The 11,386-nt window shown below is 40.6% G+C and overlaps 1 protein-coding gene across 1 annotated transcript; it reads right to left on the reverse strand.

Moving 5' to 3' along the window:
* Window positions 1–1,965: 1,965 nt before the first annotated feature.
* Window positions 1,966–2,910, reverse strand: LOC137046191 (olfactory receptor 52D1-like). Its single transcript, XM_067423299.1, has one exon. The coding sequence runs from the start codon at window positions 2,905–2,907 to the stop codon at window positions 1,966–1,968; it is 942 nt and encodes a 313-aa protein (XP_067279400.1). The 5' UTR covers window positions 2,908–2,910.
* Between the last annotated feature and the right edge of the window lie 8,476 nt (window positions 2,911–11,386).

An 11,386-nucleotide genomic window follows, 5' to 3' on the forward strand; every position in this document is an offset into this window, starting at 1 on the left:
CAGCAGTTAAATTTATAATTACAGTGTAACAAAAAAAAGTGTAGCGAACTCTTGATCACATAATGCTTGTATAAAAGCTTCACACTGGGATGATTTTCGCCTGGGTTTATCGCTGACATTTAATGCCTCGTGACTAAACAAACAAAGCCAATGTGAGTGTGCAATATCGATGCGAAAACGGCAGACATTAAAGCATAATAAATAAAAAAACGGCTTGGGTTCAGTTTTTTTTTTTTTTTTTTTTTTGATGCGTCACGTTAAAAACTGGCCGACCAATGAGATTGGTGCTTTTGTTCATGTGCCTGGAGCTACTGAAGTTGAAGAAAAACACGACTTGGTGGTGCATGAACAAAAAACAGCCTTGCTGAGCACACATTGATATGATGAAGTAGTAGTAAGTAGACAAAGAAAAGGATGAGCTTCTAATCCCTGTCACTGTGACACCGCTGCTTGCCAGTTAGCAAAAAAGTGTGTGAATGATTTTGGCACATAAATACTGTCATTCTTCTTCTGTGTGACAAAAGCGCAAAGTGCCACACTTTTACTTGGCACATCGGCAGTGGAAATCGATTGGGTGCTAACACTCAAGACAAAAACGTCTCGAAAAACGCTGGCACACGATATTCCTCCCGCTGTGTACAGGCCAAGTGTTACAAGTGTTGCGCTCTTGCTTGAAATATAGCTTAATATTACAAAGTCCACAATGTTGTTAGATTAATATGGTTTCATGACATTTATAAGTTTGTACTTAATTTTATTAAAAACATGGTTATGGAAAAGTTGAGTTTTGCTATGTCAGGTAGGGAAATTAACAGCTCCACTGTAGGCAAGTTGAAAGTGAACCCAAGTGCCGTTTTATTGAGCATTTGAACAGATGTTAAATCAACTAAGACTTGACTTGAACATATTTGACTAAGAACAGACTTTACTATGAAACAAACACTCACCAACAGGGGGTTACACATAACACGTAACAACGACCAAGGCAAACATGAGGGCTTAAATACACAGAGGCTAATGACTAGACAAGGGACATCTGTTATCAATGAATAAACAATGAACCAATGAGAACATGACAGCAGAACACATGACAAGTGCACATGGCAGGATCACATGAGGGCAGGAGAAGCACATGACAATACATAAAACATTATGGTGAAATAAACTTGAAAATAAAAGACATGAACATGAACAAACCATGACACACTGTAAAAGTACATTATGATTTTGTGAGATTTGCAGATTTTTTTTCTTGTTCCTTAATTGCTAATTACTAATTGCTAACTAACTTTATTTATGCTTGCTTCACCTTATTTTTATTTTATTTTATTTTTTTAAAAAGAGTTTCCCTTATGAAAAAAGAGTGGTGCTATTTAATAATAGCATGCGTGCTAACAGATGATATTGAATTTTTGATGATGTCTATTCTTTTATTATACTGACTGATTTTATTCAATTTATATTATAGGTACATGTATATTATTGTTGTATGCTATATGATATATTTATGTGTATATATTGTATTATATTTACTTGCTGTTAGAATGAACTTCATCTTTATAATGTGGCGATGGTTATATACAATAAAGCACTTTTGTACATTATCACAAACTTTAATATTTTAAAAAATATATACCATTTTTGGAATTCCACATTTTTGATTATTAGATTAAAAAGTTGTGGTCAGTAGGGGTTTTAGGTATTGTAAGTTTTACATTGTTTACCCGGGACATAAAAGGCATGTTATTATTAGTATTTATTTTATAGTCCCACTGTCCACATTTATAACAAGGTTGTTAGCTGATGTCTCCAATGCACTTCATGTTATATAGGATATTCACTGAACAAGTAATGTTTAGAATTAAACAGAAATGTAGATCAATGTATATTTGCCATTTAAACTTTATGATTAGCACTCAAATAAATATTGTAATATAACAAACATTTTGTAACATAACAAAAAAATCAGACTGAGTTAACTTTACTTTTAAAAATAAGTTTAAACAGTCGCTGTCTTATTTCCTTGGCTTGTAAACCATATATTATGGGATTCAAGCTAGGTGGAATAACATAGCGAATTATGGTAAATGCATTTTTACTTTCATAGGATACAGGGAAACGATGAATTAAAATGGTGGTGAATCCAGAAACCATCATGATCATATAAACAGCCAGGTGAGTGCTGCATGTTTTTATTGCTTTGCTATTAGTTGCTTTGTTTTTGCTTTGAAAACAAACCATAGCTATCCTGAGATATGTCAATAACACCCACCCCAATGAGGACGTTAGTAAAACCACAGTAAAAGTTAATCCATATACATTATTAATAACTATATTTTCACATGACAGTTTAAATAGTGAAGCATTATCACAAAACAGGTTCTGAATCACAGATCTGCAGTGAGACAGACGGACACTGAGGCCGATCAGAATTCCCACCAGTACTACTGCAGAACCCCAGGCTCCTGCTGACAGTTTAACCACCATATTATTGCTCATTATAGTTGGATATCGCAATGGATTGCATATGGCCACATATCTGTCAAAGGCCATGCTCATTAGAATAGTGTGGGATGTGGTTGCACATACATGTCCAATAAAAGCTTGAATAGCACACTCCACATATGTGATATAGCGCTCAGAGGGGTCTGTTAAGATATGACTCATCATGCTTGGCAAAATAACAGTTGTCCCTAATAAATCATTCAGCGGCAAGTTACAGTATAGAATGTGCATTGGCTGATGTAACCCTTTTTCCACTGAAATTAGAATCAAAATCCCAATGTTAGATACTGTAATAAATATGTAAGGAAGCAAAAAAAGGATGAATACAAGATGAGTGGACACATTTGTAACGTGTAGTCCCTCCACCAAGAGTATGTTGTATCTGAACGTTGAGTTGTCCATCTGACCTAAAGAATAGATAAAGGAGATATAGTATTGTATAAGCATAAGTACAGTAGATCACAGAGACAGTAGACTGTGGGTTCTACAATCAATTGAATTGACTCATTTTAGGAGTATGATGCTTGTTTTTTGAAACAGAAGTAAAAATCATTGTCAGAAAAAAACAAACAAAAAAATCTTCACATGGTAGTTAAAAAAGAACAACATTTGCCCATGCCACTTATTTTCATAAATGTTTATCCACAGCAGCAGATAATAAATATTTGACAAACATAAAAAATGTTCAGAGTAGCAGGACAGGATTGAACAACCTCCCTCCCACACACAGACACACATATATGTATACTTACATAGATTAATAATAGATAAATAGTTGTCTCTTCAATTTAATATAGTGGCACACAACTGTTGCATTCCCTTTAGCTTGGTAATCATAAGATTCAACAGCAAAAAGTGTTTCAGAAGAGATGTCTTTACCATTATATATGTGTGTTTGTCATCATTCCCCAAGAGTGTAAAACAATATATATATATTTTTTTTTTTGGTTGTGATTGGTGGACTACAGATCAGGTTTGCTTGTTATGTAATGTTCTGTAAAAATGTTTAGGGACCCAAGCACCAAAGGATCTGGAATCCTTGATTACATTTTTCTTTTGCATTACATTATCCTAATAGAGATGTGTAAACTGGAGCATTTTTAGTTTAGAAACAGTCCCCCCTCCCTTGCCTCACATTGCTTTTACAGCTACGTAGGCACACAGTTGAGATCCTTAAGTCATGTCAAATTTGTCTACAATTTTTATTTTATTTTTTTCTGAAAAAAACTCCTTTCCAAACTCTTCCAAGGCCGTTGCTTCCAAATATAATGACATTTTGCATAAAGAAGCTATGGACAAAGTTATTAAAAATAATGTTGATTAATTGAAGCACTGTGAAAAAAAATGAATCTCACTGTTTCTGTGATAAATTTCTGTGACAAAAGTTTCAGGATCAAAGCCTGAGTTAACAGTGAAAGTTAATGATCTACATCATGGTACAAACAAAGCCTGATTTAATTGAAAGTTTATTTAACTACCATCATGGTATACCCGTTTTATGTATTTTTGCAATCCAGTAGCTCTCATTAACTGACTAACTGAAACATTTAAAATAAAAATATCAAAGTAAAATCTGTTGTGGTTTTATGTACGATATTTCTTCCAGAAAGACTCGGGATAATTAATGCTGTAACAATAACATTTATTTAGGAGCACAGCAAGCAACCAAGTTATTTGGCGTAGGCCCCATTCGTAATTCCCATTCCAAGGGTACTGCGTATCCTGCCGGAATACCAAGACAGGGGCGCAGCTCACCCCCCGCGAAGTAAGGAAGGGGGCCATCTGGTGGTGGTGGGGTGGATGGAAGGAGAGACATCCTGAAGTCTTCGGGGTAAAGGGGAGATCCCATCTGGTGGTGTTGAGCATAGATATCCATAATAAGGGCTAGATATCTTACGGCGGAGTCACCATCGTCATCACTGGTGGCCATCTTGTCACAGGCAAGCTTTCTGTCGGGCTCTGTGGAACCTGATGTAAGATGAGTGATCTGTACGAACATAAATACTCTTATCTCGCTGAAACCTTGACGGATTTACAAATGGTTTGGTTTCTTACAAACATTATTAGCATGGCTACAAATCTGGATGCTTTAACACGTTGAAATTGACGCTTTTCGTTTCGATAAACGGCTTAATCGTGCAGCTTGTGTATCACGGCTAACTTACATGCACGTAATCAAGGGGGCAGAGACCACAATCAAGCTGTTCAATTATATAGGTTTTATTGCCACCAATAACGATTTTATGACAACCAATCTTTTGTCTAGTTAAAAAAAAATTTTGTTGTTGTTTTTTTTTAAATACAAATTATTTTATTATAATAGTGATATTCTTATTATAAAAGCGTGTAGATATATAGCTAGCTCTGGAAAATAAATATGTATAAATATATATAATTTCTCATGTTGCCATTCGGTACACAGTTTTAGTAGCCTATATATTGATTTAACATAATACCTTGTGTATGTATATTCATTGCACCTATCTGTTCTGTTCATTGTTACTTTCATATTGAAGTCCATGGTTATAATTATTCATAAGTATGTAGTGTCATAACTACATCTCTGACATTTATAGCAAACGAAACAGTTTGAAAATCGGTTGAAAATTGAGCAAGTTATGGTTATTTAAAAGTACATGCACCATTAAAACACACTGTTACGAGTGAGCGAGCGAGCGAGCTGCCTGTGACAAGATGGCCGCCAGTTGCGGACGGCGATCGGACTCCATTGGCCAACAGCGCGCAGGAGACATCTAGCCTTTATTATGGATATCTATGGTGTTGAGGATGATATGAAAGCCTGGCTGGTTGTGTAGGGGGGATGTAGGAAAGGTCCCATCTTGGTGGTGGTGGGGAGGATGGTGGTGCTGAAGCGGCAGTATCTGCGAACTCAAACATGAGTAAGTACGACCTTTATATGCTACGGTAAAGGATATGATTGGATAGATGAGAAGGTAATTAGTTATAAGGTAAAAAAAAAAGAAGGTAAAAAGTTATTTGGCGTAGGCCACATTTGTAATTCGCATTCCGAGGGTACGGAATCTGCGTATCCTGCCTGAATACAGAGGCAGGGGTGCAGCTCACCCCCAAAGATAGGTGGAAGGAGGATCCACCGTGAACGGGGCCGACCCCCAAAGAACGGTTTATGAAGTATACTCACAGGTCCTTATTCCTGAAGTTCCTGATGGAGAGAAAGAAGAGAAAAACAAATTAGATTTTAGACCATGTACTATTTTGGGTTAAGATTTGAAACCACCGGCAAGCGTATTTCCAGTATGCCAGATTTACAGCTACCATGACGTACAGAAATATAGGCTGCAGGCCATCTTTTGATAGAACACGTGGGCCACAGGCCATCTTTTGATAGAACACGTGGGCCACAGGCCATCTTTTGATAGAACACGTGGGCCAATGCCATCTTTTGATAAGACACATGGGCCACAGGCCATCTTTTGATAAGACACATGGGCCACAGGCCATCTTTTGATAGGACAAATGTACCACAGACCATCTTTAATATATCATAAGACCACTGAACAGTGGCGGGCTGTCAGGGCCAGCAGGGCCTTCTCTGCTGGCCCTGTCAAAATCATTATATATATATATATATATATATATATATATATATATATATATATATATATATATATATATATATATATATATATATATATTAGGGGTGTAACGATACGCGTATTCGTATTGAACCGTTCGGTACGAGGCTTTCGGTTCGGTACGCGGTACGCATTATGTACCGAACGGTTCTCGGACAAATTAATTAGACTTGGAAAAATAAAAAAGTGTGTGAAATATAATAACATGCGTTCAGCAATAACCAAAACGACATAACAGGCAATGCCCCTGACACCGCCGAAGTGAAAAAAAAAAAAAACACCAATTATGTTTTAGGCAGCTCAGTCAGGTGCTCGCTTACTCAGTAGGCTACGCGCTGAATGCTCGTGGCAAAATGGCTATTGCGTTTAACAAACCAGAAATAAAGATCCTCCAATAACCAACACGAACAGGTCTGGTGTTTGGGTGAACTTTGGATTCTTTGTAAGCTATGATGGTGTTGGCAAGAGTGATGGATAAAAAAACAACGGTATGTCGCATTTGCTACATGATGGTACAGCAGCGGGAATAATTAATGTCATGTCAACTCATTTACGCCGACAACAAGACGATAAAAATGAGAAACAGCCACAAACTATCCCCGCAGCATTAAGACAGACATTTTCAACTTATTCAAATGGCAAAAGACATCACCACGGCGAGTGGTCCATTATAGCCGCGGATATGAGACGTTACGCCCATTTTCACACAAACTCCGTCTGCATTTCTTAGTCTATGCAGTGCGTATTTTTTCCGTACCCATGTTAACGGTTGCGGACTACAAACGCAGCATATTTGAATACGCATACGCAGCGCAAAACGCACTGCAGACGGAGTTTTAAGAACATGCTTAAAGTAATTGAGCCCCGTTACAATGTTCCTTCACGAGCCCATTTCAGCCAGTAATTCCTGCTTTGTCCCAAAAAACAAAAGCACAAACAAAGAACCAATTCGCCAATGCAACAGCGGTTGCTCTGACAACATACGGCTGGATGTCAAGGGCTACACAAAGCTACCTGAATGTAACGGCACATTACATTATGAATGGGAGCTGAACAGCCACGTTCTTCAGACACACCCCCTTGAGAGTCAGACAAGTGAGGATTTGGCCGAAGGGATGACAAAAGCAGTAGTGTGTGAAAAAAGTGTGGAGAGAGCTAATGTAAAGAGCTAATGTCTTATTCCTGTAACTACATAGAAGATGGGTAAAGTATAGCTCCATCTTTGTTCAATGTAAAAAAAAATTCATACTTTGTTAGTTTTAATAAAAAAATAATTAAAAAAGGTAATTTATCTGCCAATTTTTTCTTTTTGCTGTATCTAAAACATACCGAACCGAACCGAACCGTGACACCAGTGTATCGTATCGAACCGAACCGTGAATTTTGTGAACCGTTACACCCCTAATATATATATATAGTTACGATTATATTTCCAGAAAGAATGTATTTATTTTTGGTGTATTTTCCATATGTCATCATCTAAACGCATCACAGCCCCGAGGACCAGCACTAGTAGAATAGCTTGCCTTCCATTGAAGCTGCTATTTTCCATTGGACCATAGCTTTGACTGACGTGGGTCATTAGCCAATCAAAATTTGATGTGTAGTGATAGAACGGCCCAGAGGCCCAGCGATGTGTCGGTGTGCTACCCCCTGCTGATGTCATCAGCCGTCTGAACTTTTCGCGGGTTGTGAGAATTCTGTGTGAAATAAACTATGGCTGCCGCGGATGACAGGCTGCGTGCGAATGTTCGATCCTGATGTCAAGCCGGTAATGTTAGCTAACAAGCAGTGTTTTTTCTGTTTCTTTGGATGTTCTGTTGGTCCGTATTTTTGTTTGTTTAAGAGTATTTGTGCCAGCTGATTTGGATTATTTTCCCCATTTGCCTAAACGGTGACACGTGAGTGCAGTATCATCAATAAATAGTCAAATTGCCTTTTTGTCTCGCGTGTACTTTTTGCTTGCCCCCTTCCCAACGAACACTATAAAAGCAAAGTTCATAGTAGTATTGCGTACAGTGCATTATTGTATTTTGCGTGTGTGTGTGTGTGTGTGTGTGTGTGTGTGTGTGTGTGTGTGTGTGTGTACTATTATGACACACAGGAGAGGGTGAAATATGAGGACATTGGCCATGTCACTTTTCAAAATGCTTATGAATCATACGTTTTTTTTAGAAAGTAAAAATGCAGAATGTTTCATGTGATGGGTAACGTTAGGTTTAGGGGTAGTGGCAGTGTAGGGTGTGTGTGTTGTTATGGCGACGGCGTGGGGCTTGTTGATCGTGTGTGTGTGTGTGTGTGTGTTGTTATGGCGTGGGGCGTGTTGATCGTTAGTGAAGGCCCTGACTGAAACCCCACGGTACGCTGCTGCCACTGAAACATAACGTCCTGCCAATTCGGCTCGGAACACCATCACCAGTAGTTGAATAGGAATTTACCTGAACTATTACTGGAGAGCTTGCTGAGCTTTGAGGAAGATTTTTGAATCAGGTTTTATATAAGACTCGAAAGCAGAATACCATCTGCCCAGGATTTTAATGGCTGCTGTAGAGTTCGCACTCGGCTGCTGAAGTGGCTGTCTTAATCCTAGAGAATGTCTTGTATAGAGGGGTAGAAAGACTGCAACTTCTATGACAAATGAGGTGTGGGTCTGAAACCCGGCCTTAGAGAGAGGAGTGCCGTTGGGTAAAATAATTATAAGTCTTAGCCGAACATTAAGATAAAAGTTAATGGATGTAAGGATAATATTTAATTAAAAGGACTTTGGTGATAAAATGCAATTTATCTGATGCTTTTTACGATGCATGGGTAATCTTAGTATTACCTGAAGGTTTAGCATACTATAGGTTTAAAGTGCTGAAGAAAACCATCTTGACTAGGGCTGCACGATAATTCGCAATGTCGCACGCAATTTGGCAGAGTCTGTGATAATTGCCTGCGCAGCTTTTCAGAGCGGCACAGCTGCGATCGGCAGCAGCACTGCTCCGCAAGTCAGAGGGCCCTCTTGTGCAAGAAACTCCAAGTTCTTGGAAAATACCTTTTGTAACCCATGTTAAATGTGGTGCCTTAGGAAAATACATATTATATATATATATATATATATATATATATATATATATATATATATATATATATATATATATATATATATATATATATATAATTGTATATTCTAATAGTTGCATTTCTAATTAAAACATTGAAACGATCTATTAAAATACATTGTGAATTAACTAAGTATAAATAAAAATAATAATTATCATATTTGAGCGGAGATCATGTGACGTATTATATTACACGTTACACAAGCTGTGTATGACGCAAGCGGATGACTCATGGAAGTGCGAGAGATGCGCTGAACACGAGATGAGTGATGCAGAAATGGGATTAAAAAGGTTTATATTGTTAAAATTCATTTAATATTTTTATAAACAATTTTATAATACTTTTTGATTGATGATGATAAATCATTGTAGAATGATGATTGCCAATGTAAACGTGTCACGGTTCATGAATTCAGTCTCCTTCTGCCAGGGCCGGCGCTCTGCACACGCACATCACGCACGTAGGGCACCAAGTGGGGGCGGGGGGCGGGGGGGGGGGGGGGGGCTGCACCAAAAAATCTGGGTCGTGAAAAAATCATCACAATAGGCTACTAGTAGCTATAAATAACAAATAAAATATTTCTAAAAGCATGTTAATATACAAAAGCAATACAAAAGTAATATAGGCTGTTATGAAGGACTGTCATGTGTACACAATAATGTACTATGATTGGTGAGTTTCTGACTGACAGCTTAAATTACAAATAGAATTTTGGCGCCACCTGTAGACAACTCCTCTCAAAGAGGAAATGAGTAAGTGCTTCATCTGGAAGCTTAGAGTGCGGAGCTACAAGTTTCTCCACAGAGATTATTATCGAGTTTGTGCGTGCAGTTAAAAGTGAGTAAAGTAAACTTAAGTTCCGATGTTTATGGTTATTTCTCATATATATTCATGTGTTGTTCCTGTTGAGTGAAAAATAGTTTACCGCGAACTGAAAGTATTAGTAGCATAGATCCTTATCTATCGCAATCGTGCATAGACAATTCTGATGGAGAACGAGTATTCCTCGGGGACGGATGCGTCAGAGGACGTGTTCCTGCGCTAGCATTCCGACCGGTAGCCTGAGACAGGACCGGTTCAAGAACCGCAGATCCAAGATTGGCCGTAACCCGCCGCTTTTCTTGGGTGCAATGAAGTACGGGCTGAACTGGTCGCGTCCTTCGCCAGTGGGACTGTGGTCCCCGCCTGAAGCACCAGGGTGAACACCCTCAACACAGAGGTGAAGAGAGCGCCACTGGGCTTGGGGGGATGCCGGGCAAACTGAATCGCACAGCCGAGTCTGATGGTGCGGAAGAGCCCGCGCGACGGGTTGGGGAGCACTAGCCATGCTCCCAGCGACTGTCCCGGCGGGACCCACGGCACCACAGACATACCCGCAGCGGGGCAGCGTGGTGGCATGCAAGGACCCGACCCGGACGGCCCGAGGGCGGCCCGTGGTGGGGTCTGCGTGCGCGTGGCAACACCTACCTGCGTCCGCTGAGGGGGCGCGGAACAGAGGGGAGGCCGCGTGGGGGCGTCCCGCACACCCCCTGCTGGCGATTGAAGAGGCGCCCGAGGGCGACAAGGCATGGAAGCGTCGCACACCGCCAGCCGCACTCTCTAGGCACCCAAAGATTTTGGAAAATGCTCTTCCTGTGAAGTTTTGGGACAGATGTTATAGTCACAGGAAAGCCCCCCGGCCCTCCTCCGGGGAGAGGAAGTGGTGCTGCTGCCACTTCCTGTCGAGCAGGACCCTCCATCTCTGGGTGGCCCGTCTCAGGGTCTCTTACGACGGCGCTTGCCACCTGGCTTGGCAGCAGCCTGAGCGGGCTGGATGTCCTTCCCGCGGCCGGCTCCACATCTACGCCTGGATGGAGGCTGCTGCTGGGCGGCGGGAGCATAGCGGCGGCGGGCGGACGCCCTCAGTGACGAGCAGGCGGAGGTGCTGCCACCGGCTGCGGCGGGGGAAGGCAGCAGCGGACCGCCGGGGCAGGATGTGCCGAATGGCCTCCGTCTGCTTCTGGGCGGCCGAGAACTGCTGGGCAAAGCTCCCGACCGCGTCGCCGAACAACCCAGCCAATGAAATAGGGGAGTCCAGGAACCGGGACTTATCGGTCTCCCCCATGTCGGCCAGGTTGAGCCAGAGATGCCGCTCCTGGACCACCAAAGTGGACATCGCCTGG

The sequence above is a fragment of the Pseudorasbora parva genome, chromosome 18, assembly GCF_024679245.1.
Source record: "Pseudorasbora parva isolate DD20220531a chromosome 18, ASM2467924v1, whole genome shotgun sequence".
Lineage (NCBI taxonomy): Eukaryota > Metazoa > Chordata > Actinopteri > Cypriniformes > Gobionidae > Pseudorasbora > Pseudorasbora parva.